The 17,516-nt window shown below is 48.1% G+C and overlaps 1 protein-coding gene across 4 annotated transcripts in view; it reads right to left on the bottom strand.

Moving 5' to 3' along the window:
• Positions 1–1,145: 1,145 nt before the first annotated feature.
• The window catches only part of St3gal4 (ST3 beta-galactoside alpha-2,3-sialyltransferase 4), a 39,815-nt gene continuing 23,444 nt past the window's right edge, over positions 1,146–17,516 (bottom strand). Inside the window, exons 2-11 of one of the 4 annotated variants that reach the window (XM_036193929.1) lie at positions 8,843–8,918; positions 8,510–8,597; positions 8,027–8,107; positions 7,775–7,872; positions 7,421–7,481; positions 6,452–6,547; positions 6,168–6,357; positions 5,311–5,454; positions 2,398–2,541; positions 1,146–2,094 (exon numbers count right to left, since the gene is read on the bottom strand). In XM_036193929.1, the coding sequence (XP_036049822.1) occupies positions 2,008–2,094; positions 2,398–2,541; positions 5,311–5,454; positions 6,168–6,357; positions 6,452–6,547; positions 7,421–7,481; positions 7,775–7,872; positions 8,027–8,107; positions 8,510–8,597; positions 8,843–8,858 (1,005 nt within the window). In that variant the 5' untranslated portion in view covers positions 8,859–8,918 and the 3' untranslated portion in view covers positions 1,146–2,007. Of the gene's footprint in view, positions 2,095–2,397; positions 2,542–5,310; positions 5,455–6,167; positions 6,358–6,451; positions 6,548–7,420; positions 7,482–7,774; positions 7,873–8,026; positions 8,108–8,509; positions 8,622–8,842; positions 8,919–17,516 lie in introns of those variants that run through there. The other 3 variants (XM_036193931.1, XM_036193930.1, XM_036193928.1) reach the window with 3 other exon arrangements.

Below are 17,516 nucleotides of genomic sequence, written 5' to 3' on the forward strand. Positions count from 1 at the left end.
GTTGGGAGGGGCAGCGTGACCCAGTGTGCTGGCTTCTGGTTCAAGTTGAGGCACGTTCAGTATCAGGCAGTGGCCTCAGTCCAGGGCAGCTGGATCATATGTGCAGACAGTCACTTTCAAAGGACTTGGATGGAGAAATGGATACTCCCTTTTTGGGATAAGCAAAGCATAGATGCCTAGAGGCACTCACAAACCCCTACAAAGTCTTCCCAGGATGCAGCCTGTAAGATAGCTTGTCCCAGTGGGAGAGAAACAAGGGAAGGGCTTCAGACATTATGGTCCAACTGCTTTTCAGAATCCCCCCAGACCACACACCTCAGGAGTGCCCTGTTGGATGAGGCTGGCTGTTCTCCTTACTGTTCCAAGGTGGTGTCATCCTGTTCATTCCCTCCCAAGCCACTGCCCTTTCTGTATCCATCGCATCCTGGCTTGTCTTGTCTCAAAAACCTCAAGACTGCAGCTCTTTCTGAGCAAGCCCGGGACACGGCTGTGAGTTCCAACACTCCCTCCTGGCTCCAGATGTAAAGAAACAGCTGTGGGGGTGGCAGCAGGCCCAGCTGGCAGTAGAGCAGGGCCTGGAAGGTGGGGAATAAAGGCCAGAGAGCCAAGCAAATGGCAGGACTGAAGATCCAAGGGACCTGGGACAGAAACAGCCTCATTCCCTGGTCCAGTGACGAGTTCACAGGACTTGCCAAGCTCCTCCAGCCCTGCCCACTCTGGTCTTGGCAAACTTCACCGCTGCACTCACAGGACCTTCCGCCAGCTCTGTTTTATGATTCCTACTTAATTTGAGAAGAGAAATAGCTTTCTCTGTCTAACCCCACCCTGTCCTTAAAACATGCGATTCCCAGAGAGGAGGACAGGGGAAGAGATGCTGCCACCTCCATCTGGCACCCTCCACCTCTCCTCCCTCCCTTAGTCCCTTGGGATGCAAGACACCAACCAGGCTGGATGTCTGAAGATAGGGCTGATCTGGCCACTGCTTGCTCATACCCTCTGCCAGCGTGGAAATGCTCACCTGGGCACCATCTCAATACAAATTCTTTGCCGAAATGACTGTGTCCTGCCATAATCTCAGGTCTGTGCGCTACCACACTCCCAGCCATATTCTTCCCAACCCGAAAAGACACAGAGCCCACAAGTGCTTCCATTTTAGGAAAAAAAAATATTTTATTGGTCTTTTGTAATCTCTTTTTCAGGTGAGGCCCCTTCTAGATGGAGCCCCCTTGTCAATGCCCTTCCCATGCCTGCTGGGAGGTAGCAACCCCTCTCTAGAGGACACTTTCCCACTTGCTGCCTCCATCCTCCCAGGAGGCCAGCTCTAGGTCAGGGCCTTTACAGGCCAATTTTCTGTAAATTTTATTAAAAAGTGGGCAGAACACTGTATTGTGTCCCTTTTGTGAATGCCACGGGACCAGCCCATTGCATTTTTCTTCTCCTTAATTAAATAGCATGTTAAATAATCTCTTGTTGCTGGGGCCAGGCATGTTCATACACGCCTTTAATCCCAACACTTGGGAGGCAGAGGCAGGTGGATCTCTGTGAGTTCAAGGCCAGCCTGGTCTACATAGTGAGTTCCAGATAAGCCAGGGTTACACAGTCAGACCCTGTCTCAAAACCAGAACAAAACAAAACAAAACAAAACAACAAACAAACATTGACAATAACAAAAACCCAAACAAACAAACAAACAAAAAACAAAATAAAAAAAGGAGCCCCCAGAACAAACAAAACCACTTTGTGCTGGCAGAGAGGGGATACCACAGCAGCAAGCCCCCCTCCCTTGGCCAGGCTCCTGTAGCCTCAGTGTGTCCACCCTGTCTAGACCTGGACTCCACCAGAGGAGCAAGAGACATAGCCTCTCCTAAGACCTGGCCAGTCCCAGGACACCCTCCCCATTGAGGGTGAGTTCAAGTGAGTTGTACTGGCACCAGGCATCCTGAAGCCGTAGACAGGGGTCACTCAGATGGCAAAGTAGGGAACTGGCATTTACAGCTTTCATCCAAGTCAGAAGTACGTGAGGTTCTTGACAGCTCCCATCTCTAGCATCCGCTTGATGGCTACAGCCTCTTGGGAGACATTGTGCCCTGACCCCTGTGGAGACAGCCAAGGAAGTAAGTGAGGGGCCCCCAGGTAGCTCTCTGTCTTCAGAAAGGTCTCCCTCCCCTCTTTCTGGTCCCACAATTCTTGGGAGTTTTCTTTCTTATGTGGGCTCTCAGAAAGGAGACAGAAGTCACGTAGCAAATGCAGAGGATGCCAGCTGGGGTGTCTAGATGCCCAGGTCCCACTTCTGACACTGAATGACCATATCCCAAATCACTTTCTGCCCCCACACCTCCTCCTCACCCAACATTCCTCTAGTTGTGGCTCACTGGGCTCCCAAGCAAGGCTGCTTACCGCCATAGACTTAAGTGTGATCTGTTCGTAGTAGTGGATGGTCTGTTTCTTGTTGTAGGCATCTGGGTAGCCAAAGCCAGCAATGTGCACTAAGTCGCAGAGGTGTAGGGCCAAGGTGATAGCTAGCAGACCTGTGGTTGGCTTCTGAGGGGCAGAGGAGGAGGGCATTTGAAGGGGTCCTCCACCACCACCCACCTCACACACACTCAGCCTCAGTGCTCTGCCATGGAAATATCCTTTACCTTAGCTGTCCAACGGGGCAACGGCTAACCAACCAGGCACCTGAATACAGCTAATACAGCCGAGGAAGTGATTAGCTACTCTATCAAATTCTAAACTTTTTGCTGTGCAAGAGCTAGAACCTGGACCTCTTGTATTCTAGGTAAGTGTTCTACCACTGCTCTACACCCCTGATTATTAAGTTTTAAATTTAAAGATTTAACTATTTATTATTTTTATGTGTATGCACCTGCTTGAGTTATGGGCACCATGTGCATACAGAAGCCTCCAGGGGCTGGGAGAAGGCATTGGGTCCCCTGGAACTAGTTACAGGTGGTGGCAAGCTGCCCAAAGTGGGTGCATATAAGAAAATCTAGGTACTCTGCAGAAGCAGAGAGTGTCGTGAACTACTACGCCACCCACTCAGTTCCTAAGTTTTAAATGTTATATGTCTAGTGGCTACTGTGGTTACCTTGTCAACTTGGTTAGATTGAGGCGCACCTACAAAATTACTATAGTACACTTCTAAGGGTGTCTGTTAAGGACAGTAAGGATTCACCAAAGAGTGAATATTCACCCTAAAGGTGGGTGGCACTGTCCCGTAGGTAAGGGGGCTGTAGGTATTTTCTCTCTGCTTCCCACATGCCACATTTGAGTGCTCAGTTCCATCATGTCCTCCTGCCAAGACTGACTGAAACCTCTGAGACCATGAGCAAAATCAATCTATCCATCTGTCAGTTGCTGCTATCAGGGATGAAAGTCTGGCCGACACAGCAGCATACTAGATAATACACCTCCACAGATGTGGGTCTCCAGGGAGGATCATGGCAAGGATCAAGGATAGTGACAATCACCATGATCCTGTCTGTATAATACACCATCCCCTTCCAAACACATATGCACAGATACTATTATTAGCCTCGTTTTATAAATGAGGAAACTGGAGCTTGCAAATATAAACAACTTGTTCAAAGAGGGGAAGAGGGATCTGCCCTTCTCCTGGGACCTGATGGGTTGACACTCATGGCTGTGTGAACTTTCTTGGGATGATATATGCCTCTGTAGAGCAGGATCAACAGTACCTTGCCTGCCTGCCCACCTTATGGGCTGCTGTGAGGATCCCATTTTCTCCATCCCCAATTTATCCACAGCAATGGTCAACTTAATATTCAAACTTCAGAAAGCTGGCCCTGCCAGCCTCCAATGGCCAGCTTTATAGAACATGTCACCTGCCCACTCACCCCAAGAGTCACTTCCTGGACTCCATAAGGCCTCTTAAAGCCAAATCTCTCCCAGCATCTCTTTCAATTGTCTTTGCCCCCTCATTGCTTCTTAGTAAGCCTTCTTTTTCACCCTTGCTACCTTTTAAGACAGGAGCTTGTGTAGCCCTGGCTGGCTTTGAACTTAATCTGTCCGTAGCTGAGGCTAACTTTGAAATCCTACCTCTACCCTCTCAAGTGCTGGGATTACAGGCATCTACTACCACACCTGGCCACCCCTGCCACTTTAATCACCCTGTGCTCTCACATCCAGTTTGGGGTCTTGCAGAATCACGTGGCCATCACTTCCTCAGCAGCTCTGCCCCTCCTCCTGGCACTCTCTGTATTAAGTAAGTAGAGCACAGTTGCCCATTCATCCAGCAGGAAACCTAGAACTGCTTATCCTGCTACACAGCATCTGTTCGGAGCAGGGGCACCGCTCAGTCTCCAAGCACGTGGGCTCAGGCTCACCACTAGGCAGTCACACGGCAGGCGTCCAACGCATGACATTGAATAACATAGATAGTCAAGAATAAGCATATTTATTTAAAATCTGGCTAATATTCGCTGGGTATAGTGGCTCATCCTTGTAACCCCAGCACTTGGGAAGACTACCAAGAGTTTGAGGCCAGCCTGTCTCTAGAAAACTAACAAGAAGACAAAAAGGGGCAGATACTGTTAGAGCAGCCGCTGTGTTCCAACTTTGTTATCTTAAGTCCTGCCATAGACTTAAGAGGTCAGCCCAAATATTATCCCCACCATGCAGATAAGCAGTTGAAATCCCCCAGTCCTAGACCTCCCTGGTAACCACAGCAAGTGGAAGAACCGTGAGTCCTGCCAATGCCTGCTGGTGACCTCTTTCTGCTGTCTCACATGCCCCCATGAGAAAGTCAACTATGACACATGGGAAAACTATCTGTAAAGCTACACTATGGGGTAAACTCTGTCAGTTGTGAAGTACCAGGAAACAGAGTGCTGAAATCAAAGCTGGGCTCACAAAACTGTGATAGCTCCCTAAACTGGTTTACCATACTCATGATACCCAAGACATCAGATCAGTATGTCCCAAGATAAGCATCTAACAGTAACTCTTCATTGACTCAGGCTGTTCTCAAAGATAGGGCCAGTGAGTATGCCGGCAGCTCACTGACTCTGACCAGAGTTTACAGGCTCTGACCAGAACCTGCCAAAAACATCATGAAGTCCAGTGCCCAAATCCAACCTAGACCTTTCGCTCACTCCTACTTTCAGGGTGCCCGATTCAATTCTCCCAAGTACACACTGTCCATCAGGGCAGCACACCACAAAGCCTGTCTTCAAAGGTCAAGTACAAGCTGCACCCATATCATTCTTGCCTCTCGAGTTCCTCCTCACTTTCCACCCAGGACCCCAATCTCCTCCCAGCTTGGTCTCACTGTTGCCAGCTTCTCATCACCTGCTTGATCTTTCGAGGCTGCTGTATGGGCAGGCCCAGGAGCTTGTCTGCTGCAATCTCCATAAAGAAGGGGTTGAGAATCCGAATCTGTTTAGGGTTGACATCCCAGATGAGGGGAGGCTGTTTCCAGAAACCTTTTCGCACCTATGGGGGCAGGGTCAGAAGGGAGAGATGAAAATAGGTAAAGACCTGTTTCTGAACTCTAACCCAGTTGGTGGTCTTCAGGCAGAGGATGGGGTCCAGGTCAAGGTTGATACCTCAGGTGCGCAGCAGAACTGAGGTAACACTTGTGCCAGAGATGAGAGACCAAAGGAGGTCGAAGGGTCCCCTTATGAGGAAGGAAGGGTAATGTGGAGAGTGCAGGGTCTGACCACTACCTGTTTCAGAGATACGCACACAAGAAGGGGCTTGAGCCTTAGACTGTCTACATACTGGGCAAAAAAATGCCAGATCAGACAGTTCAGCCTTTAACCAGATGGCCAAGTGAGGGAGTAGGCTCTTTGTGAGGACCATCAGGAAAGGCACAAAAACTGCCTGTTCCAAGGTAACTGTGGGACAGCTCCCCTGTTCCAGGGTTTCTCACACATTCTGACAGTGTTCCTATTACAGCCCAGAGGGCCTCTGGCTGCCACCCCAACTCCTCCAGGCTCTTGAGCTATAACGCAGGGCAGCTTATCAGCAGCCCTATAAAATAATGCCCTTGGCGAGAGGCCCAAGGCTCTGGCTGTGGAGAGCCTGGTTCACCCTGTCCCTTCACCAACTCTTTCGAGTCATCACAAGGCACTCTGTGGGACGTGAAGCCCTGAGGAGGATAGTATCCCCATAACCATATCTCTCTCCCATCTGTCCCAATTTACCCGCTTCTTATCGCTCAAGATGGTCTCAATCCAGTGGAAGTCCATTGCCTTGAAAGCTACCAGGACCAAGAGCGTGTCTGGGTTGTTTTCCATTTTGGGGTCGAAGTGGGCAGACTCAGGGTAGAAGAGACGTATGGTGGTCTTGGAGCCCACGTCTCCCTCGTAACCAGCCACAGGAGCATTGTTCAATCTGGGCCAGGGAAAGAATATCCATTACTAGAGATGTCAGCCCCCTGTTTGGGACATCCAGGACCCAAAAAGAAGCAGGAGGGATGGCCACACACCTGATGACCACATCGTACTTGTTGATGACACTTCCCAGTGAGCTGTTCCGCAACCGGTGCCCATTCCCCACCACAACACAGCGACGACACTCGAGGCTGCCGTGGGAAGAGGGGTGGTCAAAGCCAGGAGGAGCCCCTGCTCTGCTGAACTCTCGCTGCTCTGCATCTGCCTGGGGGCCACCTCAGGTCACTTCTAGGTTCTCCTCAGTCCCTGATGATCGGCATGGATCAGGCATGCTAAGTGGCCCTGCTAATAGTCTTACTGACCTTGAAGTCCTAGGCATCACAGTGAAGTACAAACAAGCCAGCATGGCAAAGAGATAATAAGAGGAAGGAAAGCATACAGAGTACCGCGGGCAACCCCGGCACAAGAGCTGGGTAAGCTGGCACACATCTGTAACATCAGCACTTAGGAAGTGTCAGAAGAAAATTACAGAATTCAAATCCATCCTGGGCTTCATAAAGGAAAAAAAGAGGAGAAGGAAGGGAGGAGAAACCCTAGGACACAGCTCCCTTGCCTGTGGCCCAGGTCTGTCTGTTGCCATGGCAACACCGTCAGCAGCTTCTGCCTCCTCTGGCATCTAGATGCTCAGGCTAGGTTGCTGTGGTTTTTAAAATTTTTATAATTTTTGTTGTTGTTGGTTGTTTTTTGAGACAGGGTTTCTCTGTGTAGTTTTGGAGCCTGTCCTGGATCTCGCTCTGTAGACCAGGCTGGCCTCGAACTCACAGAGATCCACCTGGCTCTGCCTCCTGAGTGCTGGGATCAAAGGCGAGCGCCACCACCGCCTGGCTGGCTGTGGTGTTAGAGTACCTGTAGCTCCTGGAGACAGGCAGGCTAGGGGGTGTCAAATTGGCCACAGTGAACCAGCGACCGAAGGCTGGTTGACATGGTACTAACCAAGATGATTTGACCCTGGAGCAGGGAAAGGTGAAGGTACCTAGACTGCAAAGAGAAGAATACCTCCTTACCTCTGTATGCTCTCGGGGACAGAATAGCTAGTGATGGCCAACACCCGGAGAAGAAGGTCTTCTACAAAAAGAATGAATAGAAGAAACGAAGACCATGGTCACCAGCATTCTAAAGGCTGCTCCCACTCCACTCCCCAGACTTCCTCTCCTTGACATAGGTACCTGGGTCTGCGCAAAAGAACCCAGGCCTGGAGCCAGTGGACAGCAATGTCCAACAGCATGGCTCACATGAACAGGATATGAACTTCCCACGTGCTTGGGTAGGACAACTCATTATTTTACCACTTCCTTTGGTCCCACTAAACAGCTCACAGGTAGTGAGCTGCTAGTCCACTGAGCTGAGCAATAACTTACCACTCCCTTTAGTCCCAAAGGGCAACTCATAGGCGGATGATGTCTTTACCCAGAAATAATCCTTAAGCTGCAGGAAGATGGGGTGTTCCCTAGAATGGCTACACAGGGTAGGGATGAGAAAGAGATTAGTCTGGCTGAACAAGGTCAGGTCTTTGTCATTCCAATTTCATCTACCCTCCAGCCAGTTAGCAATGAGGCAAAGCCCCCTCAATCCTCCATCCCCCATGCCCTGTCCCATCACCAGGTGCTTACTTGCCGAAAATCTTAGAGGCCTGCCTCTCTGCCTCACCCTGGGAGCACGGCTCTTTCTTCTCTGTGACGGGAAAATAAAAGCTGGAGAGAGGAAGAGAAGAGTCAGGAGGCCCAGTCAACTGAGGCCCCGAGGCTAGCATCCCAGACAGGGTCCACCTCCCCAGTGATGGCACAGAGCTCCTACGGTACTGGAGAAGGATTAAATAGTTAGCATCTCCTCAACCTAAGTTCCACTTTGAACCCAAACCATCGAGGGTGCAGATCTTTCTGCCCCAATATTTCCTTTGTGAGAGATCATAAAAACCACCTGGATCCCCACCCCTACCCATCCCACCCAACCTCATGAAAGGGCTCTGGGCTAGCAGCTGAAGAGGAGAGGTCAGGCCAAGGGTCTCAAAAACTTCCTGCCTTGCTAGACACCCTGCCTTTGTATCAGCCCATCTCTGACAAGAAACAATGGAATGACACAGAAAGCGTACTCACAGTTCAACGTACCTATCTTCTCGGGAGATGGAATACCACACCATGACAACGACAAGGACCAGAGCCAGCATGGCCAGGAACTTCCAGCCTGCAAGGTACATGCACAGAGGAGCTGGAGGTAGAGATAGGAAGGTACAGCTCCAAGCCACCTTCTCCTTTACCCATCCCTCTACCCCTGGCACAGCAATCCCTGGCATCTCCTGTCCCAGGAGCTGGGACCCAGGTATTTCAGGATGAAAAGAGGGTCCCTGGCTCCTAGTGTGACTGTCTACCATCCTTGAGGGAATCCCAAAATGACCCTCCAGCTCAGGGGAGCCCCTGGACAACACTCACGGGATTTGCTGGTCATGTTTCTCAGCAGATAGCAGGGTTCCTGGGGAGAAGTGTCATCCCGGCTGCCTCGGGCCACCTAGGAGGCAGGAGTCCCAGGTGTCAGTCCAGTTCCATCTGCGCTCCTACCTAGACACTAGAGCAGATCACACCCTGTGCCTGACCCTTTCCTCTTCTAGGAGCACGAAGCCACGCCATGGGGCGGCCAGCCCCAGGTGATCTTCCTCCTCAGCTCTCAGAGGGCAGTGTGAGAGATCTTGGTGGGGCCCGGCTACAGGAAGGGGAACTGAGGCCCCAGCCCTCTTTCAGTTCCCATGCCAGACTTACTGACACCAGTGTTCAATGAGGTTCTCCAGCATTTTGACTCAGGAAGAATCAGTTTGGGGGACAAGTAGGTGCATCCACCATTTCTGACACAAAAGTTAACTATGCCAGATTTTGATTGGTTCTTGGTCCAACTGAAGCTCATCCCATCTGGGGCCACTGCTGCCTCTGGCCCCATGAGCAATCTCTGCAGACTTCAGCCAGGCAGAGGCACTGGGACAGATACTGGGAATGAGGATGCGGCTATGAAGGTCCTCAAGAAACCCTCTTCTCAGCCCTTCTAGACTCTGGCAGTACCCAGGTCTCACCTCCTAAGATACATGGTAAACTCAGGAAGGAAGGCTGGTGCTGTACACGAGGGGTCAGGGAGCCCCAAGGGTACGGATTTACAAGGAGTCAAGGGTTACTTCCCTTGTCAGTGGGCAGAAGCTAGCAAAGTAATATGGGAGGTCAGAAGCAGTAAATTGTTCTACAGACCAACTCCTCTAAGACCACACTACTAAGAAATCTTTGTGGCTTAACAGACTTAGGTAGATGTATAGATGCTAAGTGCCAGCTTCTTCCAGTCTATGTTGCTTCTGTCCTGTTCTGTTTCTCAAATGGTCAGGAACAGAGAAAATCACAGAGCCATGCACTGAGCACATGCATTCCACAGACATGGGCTTTATTGGTTTGGATGGGTCCTGGGACATGCATTTTCACCTACAGAGCAAATGACTCATGACAGACTGTGAAGGAAGCGCTAGTTTGTGCTCTCCTGAGGCCAAGTAAAACATCTTGGATTATTTCTTGGAGGCAGGATCAGCATCTGGAGGAAATGTCGTGTATCACAGTCATAAATCTATGATTCTGAATACACTCCTATTATGGAGTCAAGGGTGTGACCCCAAGTGGAGACATTCCCCAGATCCCACTATGAGTTCAAGAACCATGACCAAACAAACAAACAAAAACCACCAAAAAACAAACAAACAAAAACAAACAATTGAGTATAGGGTAGAACCCAGACATGCCAGACACTTCCTCATTCCTCTGTAGGGAATTAGCAGCCATCTGCAAAACACTGGAGGGGATTGAAGATGCTCCTCCTCAAAAGAAAGAAAAAGACTAACTTTTGTTTTACTTTGTTCTCTTTCTCTCCCCTTCTTTCATGTGTGTGTGTGTGTGTGTGAGTGTGTGTGCTTGAGTGTGTGTGAGTGAGAATATGAGTGTGTGAGTGTGTGAGTGAGTGTGTGAGTGAGTGAGTAAATGAGTGAGTGAGTGAGTGAGTGAGTGAGTAAATGAGTGTGTGAGTGAGTGAGTAAATGAGTGAGTGAGTGAGTGAGTAAATGAGTGAGTGTGTGAGTGTGTGAGTGAGTGTGTGTGTGTGTGTGAGTGTGTGTGCTTGAGTGTGTGTGAGTGAGAATATGAGTGTGTGAGTGTGTGAGTGAGTGTGTGAGTGAGTGAGTAAATGAGTGAGTGAGTGAGTGAGTGAGTGAGTGAAAGAGATAGGTGCCACCACACTCACTCAGCCAAAAGTGAGATCTGTTATCCTAAATTTTAGTTAAAGTCACCCTTAATAATTCTTGACAGTCCTCAAAGTGAACACACCTTCCCTTGCTACTCACAACAATCTCCAAGTCATTCCTCATCACATGGGCTTCTCCTGCATGGCTGTCTCCCATGAACTACACAGTGAGACCCTGTCTCAAAAATTAACTAATTAACTAATTTACTTCATTAAAGGCATTAAATGGATGAGTCTTCTTTGAGAAACTCACACCAATGCTCTGGGGTCTATATTTCTAAGCACCTCTCTCTAAGTCTTCATGCTTAAAATTATATTAAACTATCTTTAATAAGCCCCAACTCTGACCACCAAAAGTTAAAAACTGAAACATTAAATGAATGGCATGTTAGGTGACCATGGAACATATGTCCTTCTCTGGCTCTCATTCTCTTCAGCTGTCAACACAGGAAGTAAATCAATAGCTAAATCCCTGGTGCTCAAAATGCATTTGTCAGCTCAGCAACATAAGCACCAAAGGGACTCTTATTAGCCAGGTAGAGTCTTAGGCCTCCTGCAGACCTACAAAATCAGGATCTAGATTTGAACATGGTCCTACATTTAAGTTTGAGAAGCAGTGCTCAGGGAAGAGGTTCTGGATGACAGATGAGCAGGAAAACAGTCTGTTGTTGTCTGGGCAGCAAGATGGCTCAGCAGGTAAAGGTGCTTGTGGCCAAGCCCGTTGAATTACCTGTGTTCAATGCAGGGGACAGGAGGAGAGAACCACTCCCTCTAGTCATCCTCTGACCTCCATACACAAGTTCCCTCCTCCCTCCCTCCCTCTCCCCCCCAAAAAAAGAAATAAATATAAAAATAAAACCACTTAAAATTCTTAATGAGTATTTGTCTGGGTTCCACATGAAGACATTTCCAGTTCACTGGTCTAGCCCAGCCCTGGAATTTGCTTACACACGGCAGGTGATTCTAATGTGCAGTCATGGTGGAAAACCACCAGCTTAGTTAGACAGCCTCCAAAGATGACTACTTAACCTTTGATGAGCACATTTTGATTCAGAGGGTATGGGTGAGGCCTGAGGATTTATGCTCTTACCAGCTCCCTTAGGCCTTGCTAGGACCACACTTGGAGTTGAAAAATTCCATGCCCGGATTCATCATCAACTGCCTCCTCTCCTACCCTCCTTTGTCTAGATCTCTCTTAAGGGGGAACTTTCCAGTTAAAGCTGGCTACACAGTGCAGTGACCGAAGGGGTTTAAAATATCCAGATGTCCAAGTCTGGCTCTCCATGACTTTGATCACATTAGTTAGAGGCCAGGCATCATGAGTAAAAAGGAAAACAAACAAAACAACAGATCCACTTTCTCTGTGACTCTAGCATGCCGCCAAAATGGAAAATCCTGCATAGAACAGGTTCCAGAGTCTATGACAGACAACTACTCAGCCATACTCTGGCACTGACCTTGGGAAGAGACTTTGGCAGTCATTGGGAAGTAGCTTGGAGCAAACTCAAACAAGACAACTACTCCTTCATTGGCCTCTTTCCCAATGCAGGTCTACACTGGCACATCTTTGTTCCAAATCAATACCAGGACAATTGTAAGCAGCCTGGCTAGTCTTAGGGTTTTCTCCAAGGTGCCCAACCTAGGACTTATTTCCTTTCCTTGCTGGGCCAAGCCCAGAGGATTGTTCTGTGTCCCTGGATATTCCAGGGGGACAGGGCTTCTTGACTGGTGGCTAAAAGGACAATCTGTTGAGGAGAAACCTGCAACCCAGTCCAAGGCTCAGCAGCGTCTCCTCTGAACCAGCTGCCAAGGAGAATCTATTCACCCAACCTGCTAGGCAAAGCCAGCCATGTCAGGAAAGTTGTCTGCATCGTTGGTATTCTTCCATGAACCAAGGTATCCCTGGCATAAAGTGTGCTGATAAGCACAGTCAGGGGACTCTCAAAATGGCAAACAAGGACATAGGAAGAAAGGGCCCTGGAGAGGCTGGTAACCAGCTAGTACCTGCTACCCAAAAAAGTCCTATTGATCAATATCCCCCAAGGGCTGAGGCTACCCACGGGACTCAGCTTAATGATATTGCTGAGAGGGAGGGTCTAGGACTGTGTGTGTGTGTGTGTGTGTGTGTGTGTGTGTGTGTGTGTGTGTGTGTAGTAGGGGGCAGGCTGAAGTCCAAGGCTTGCTGAATGGTTCTATGCTCGTTAGCTCTTGAATATCTGCCCCTCAGGATTTTTTTGTTTGGATTGAATTCAAAGCCTTTGGCATGCTAGGCAAGTGCTCTCTCTACCATGGAGCCATATCCCCGATGGCTCTCAGTTCTGTAAGAAAAACAACAATAACAAAAAAACAAAAACAAAAAACAAACAAACAACAACAACAAAAAAACCCTGGCTCTGCTTGCCATTTTAACACCTTTAGACTCATCCATCACTTCTCTCTCCAAATCTACCACCTGGATGAGGGATCCCTGTCTATCACCTTCCCAGAATCAGGTCCAGCCTAATTCTCCACCCCTCTGCTCTTCCTACCTCTTCTGTTCTGTCTCTGCAAACACCTGTGTTTGCTTCATCTCCTCCTCAGGCTATCCTTGTTTCAAGGTTTCCTCCAAGGTCAAACTTCAACACTCCACTTCCTTACTGCCCACTCCACCTCTTGCTGAAAAATGACACACAGCAAACCTTGCTCTGGTTTACAGTGCTCCGATCCAAAACCATCTCAAAAGACACTCTCATGACCACAATGTTGGCACTGTGTCACCAGGAAGCTACGAATGCAGGTATACCAATGTATGTGTGAGGATTAATACTCAACTTGACAGGACACAGAGTCACCTAGGGCATGTTGAGTGATCTTTCAGATTAGCTTAATTGGGAAGACCAATCATTCCACCGGCTGTGGCCAAGACTGATTATGAAGGAGAAAGTGAGTGGAGAACCAGCTCCGAGGGCTCTCGACTTCCCCAGTCTGAATGCAGTGTGACCAGCCACCTCTCACCCTGGCTGCTGTGCCTTCCCCACCATGACGGACTGGACCCTCCAACTGTGAGCCAGAACAGATCCTTCCTGCCTTCAATTGCTTGTTCCAGCTAGTTTGTTACATCAACCAGAAAAGAAACTAAAGGTACACTGAGTAGCTGTACCCCAAGCACACTAACAGAACATCCACTTCCACACCCCCGACTCTGCCCAGGTTGGTCAGCATTAGGATGCCTCCTATGGTTTAAATGTGAGCCCTAAAACTCATCAGTGCACACTTGATCCTGAATGTGGTGGTATTGGGAGACGGGACCTTTAAGAGGTGGGGAGGTCTCCAGAGTAAAAAACTTGGCTAGCGTTCAATTCTCAGTGCTTTGTGCAGAGAGCTTTGCTCTCGTGAGTGCTCAGTGCTTTAACACGGGAATGGATTCCATAAGATGGGAATGGAGCCAGTGTGAAAAGACAAATTCAGCCTCTGACCCTCTCCCCTATTCCCACTCTCTGCCTTTGGTCTGGTGATGAAATAGCCAGAAGGTCTCATCTTGGACTTCACACCCTCCAGAACCATGATCCAAATGAACTTGTTCATTATACATTATCTTGGCTACAGAATGTAGTTAGAGATGTACAGAACAGACTAAAAAAACCGACCTAGTCGTGATTAAGTGGGGCTATCGCTGTAATAAATACCCTTAGGAGCTGGGGAGAGGCTAGAAGAATCGGTATGTGTGGGCTAGGAAAAGTACTGTTAGGATGAACACAGGTTCGGGGAATGGCTCACACCAGAACTGCAGGCAAAGTCTGGACTCTCTGACTACACAAGTGTTGTTAGAACTGGAGAAAAGACCATCCTGGTAATAAAGTGGCTGACAACTTGGCTGAATTGTCTGTGCCCTAAAACTCTGTGGAGGACGGCAGGATGAAAGAGGATATTTGGTGGAAGAAACACCTTGGCCACAAAGCATTTGGGATGCTGTGTGGCTGGACTGAAGACGGTGAGTATATATAAAGACATGATTTTAAAATGGAATCCATAATTAAAAGGAAACAGAACTCAGGGATTGGGAGGATTCTCAGCCTGGACTCTGTAGAGAATTAAATGTTTCATGGGAGGAAAATGCAGGTGTGGCCAAGTAATCATCTGATAAGATTAGTATAGACAGAATGAGGTCTGAGGCTATTCATCAGGACAATGGGAGAATGACCCCAAAGGCCCCTTGGAAACTCCTATTGAGGTCCCTCCCATTTCACACCCAGAATGCCAAGCTTTAGAGAAGAAAATAAACAGAAGAAAGGCAAGACCTTGGGGCTCGCTGCCAAGGGCTGTGATACGCCTTTACTCCCCACATTCTTTGGCAGCTTCCCGCTGTCTCAACCACTACTCTCTGGAGCAGCTTGGCCCATCCCTCCAAAGGCAGCAGGAGGCAAGCAGTGGCAGTGCCCACAGGATGCCAACTCTGTAGGCACAGCATGTAAGAGCAATTGGACATGACTTCCTCAGCCTGGATGTCAAAGGACGTCACGGCAGCCTGGGGCCAGGACATAGCTGGAGCCAGCAAAGGAAACTCTTACAGAGGCAAGGCCCAGCGGAACTGTGGAGTCAGAACACAGTGGGGTCCTAGGAGGCCTAGTGGAACTATCTACATGTGGGCAAAGCCTTCCATTGAGATCCCAGAACGGCGGGTCCTCAGAACACAATATCAGTCTGAGAGCTGAGGGCAAGACTTCAATCTGCCAGCCAAACAACATCACAGGGCTAAATAATTCAAGGGTCAAAATGAATTGCTAGCCGGGTGGTGATGGCGCACGCCTTTAATCCCAGCACTTGGGAGGCAGAGCCAGGCGGATCTCTGTGAGTTCGAGGCCAGCCTGGTCTCCAAAGCGAGTTCCAGGAAAGGTGCAAAGCTACACAGAGAATCCCTGTCTCGAAAAACAAACAAACAAACAAAAACAAAACAAAACAAAAAAAGAATTGCTATGAGAATGAGGAAATAACCCCAGAGTTGAACAACAGAAGCATTTTTAGTATGCAGCTACAGTGGTAGCTAGAGGAAAATGTATAGACAAATTCAAATTAGGAAAGAAAACCTATCATTAACGATTCCACTCAAAATATTATTAGTGTGTGTGTTTGAGACAGGATCTCACTATGTGGCCCCTGGCTGGCCTAGAACTCACTACATGGACCAGGCTGGCCTCAAACTCATAACTCACCTGCCTCTGCCTCCTGCTGGGATTAAAATCATGTGCCATCACACTCAGCCACAAAATACTATTTTTAAGTTATAAAGTAAATCATGGAAAGAAAGGAGAAGAAAATATAGCAGAGGAAGAAGTGAAGAGAAGAAAAAATACAGTATAAACAAAATCAAACACACAGTCTCTGAACAGATAAATCTGCCTTGACTAGGTCTCTAATCACACCTGATTTAGAGACTCTAGTCTTTGGATTTTTAAGATTGAAATTGAGAGGTGGGTCCTTTAAGATTTGTTTAGGTCCTGAGAACCCTTCCCTTACGGGTCGAGTTACAGAGGGAATGGATGCCAATGGATGCCTTGTTGTGAAGTAGAAGAGAACGAATCCTCGCTATCCCCACACATTGCCTTTGCACCGTCTACTATGGGATGAGGCCGCCCCTGGTACCATGAGCCAAACAACTCAGTCCATCATAAACAACCCCATCTATAGTGTGAATCTTTGCAGGTCTCTCTGAATAACTTATGCTTTGTTCCCACAAACTACTGTTGATACATTGATTCAAGCACTAAACAGATCATAGAAGCCTATGTCTTATAGTTACTGGTTTATGTTATTTAGTTACTAAATGCCTTGCTCAATATCCTTTGACCTCTGAAACTGGAGATTTAGAATGCCTGAATTATATATCCCAAACTGTAATTTCATATTATAGAATTATAAGCTTTTATATTTTTGTTCATGAAGTAATAACTTCTGATCAGAGATTTCTTTGTGTCTCCAGACCATATTATCACAGTTATCACACCATATTATAGAGCAGATGTTTGACCAAAAAAAGTGGTAATAAAAAAAATTAAACATGCGCCGGGTGGTGGTGGCACACACCTTTAATCCCAGCACTCGGGAGGCAGAGGCAGGCGGATCTTTGTGAGTTTGAGGCCAGCCTGGTCTACAGAGCGAGTTCCAGGACAGGTGCAAAGCTACACAGAGAAACCCTGTCTTGAAAAACCAAAAAAAAAAAAAAAAAAAAAAAATTAAAGATGTTGTGTGTGTGTGTGTGTGTGTGTGTGTGTGTGTGTGTGTGTGTGTTTCCGGGGTTCAAATCCAGGCCTTACATATGCTAGGCAGGAATTTTATCACTGAAATACATTTACAGACCTTGACTTTTAAAGCTGGCCTCATCAGAGAATCTTGCAGTAGAGAGTGTTAAGTACAGAGGCTCACACTGGTCAAGGACCAGGGATGCAGGATGCTCAGCCCTAAATGGGACATGTGTATCACATACTCTCCTACCAAGGCCCAGGGGTTATTGCAGAAGAGTGGGTAGAAAGGGGATAAGAGGCAAAGAAAGGAAATGGCAAGATGTCTTCAGGATCCATCGGGCAAGGTGCATAAGAAACCCAGAGAGACTGTGACAGCAAGCCTAAGACCTGTGCAAGATCAGCACAGACCAATCCCCAGTATCAAGGGGCGAGGTGGGCCTGGGGTCCTACTTCTAGCCATGAGCTCTTGGCAGCTACTGGGAGAGGAAGAGTCAATTTTCTTTTCTTTCTGTAGCCCCTGGAAAGTCAACCGCATTCCAGTGGGAGGCCACACATCTAAGAATATGCAAACAGTATAAATTGGATGTGATGGGTATTTTTTTAAAAATGACACAAAGTTTGGTGTAGG

This window comes from Onychomys torridus, chromosome 7, assembly GCF_903995425.1.
Source record: "Onychomys torridus chromosome 7, mOncTor1.1, whole genome shotgun sequence".
Lineage (NCBI taxonomy): Eukaryota > Metazoa > Chordata > Mammalia > Rodentia > Cricetidae > Onychomys > Onychomys torridus.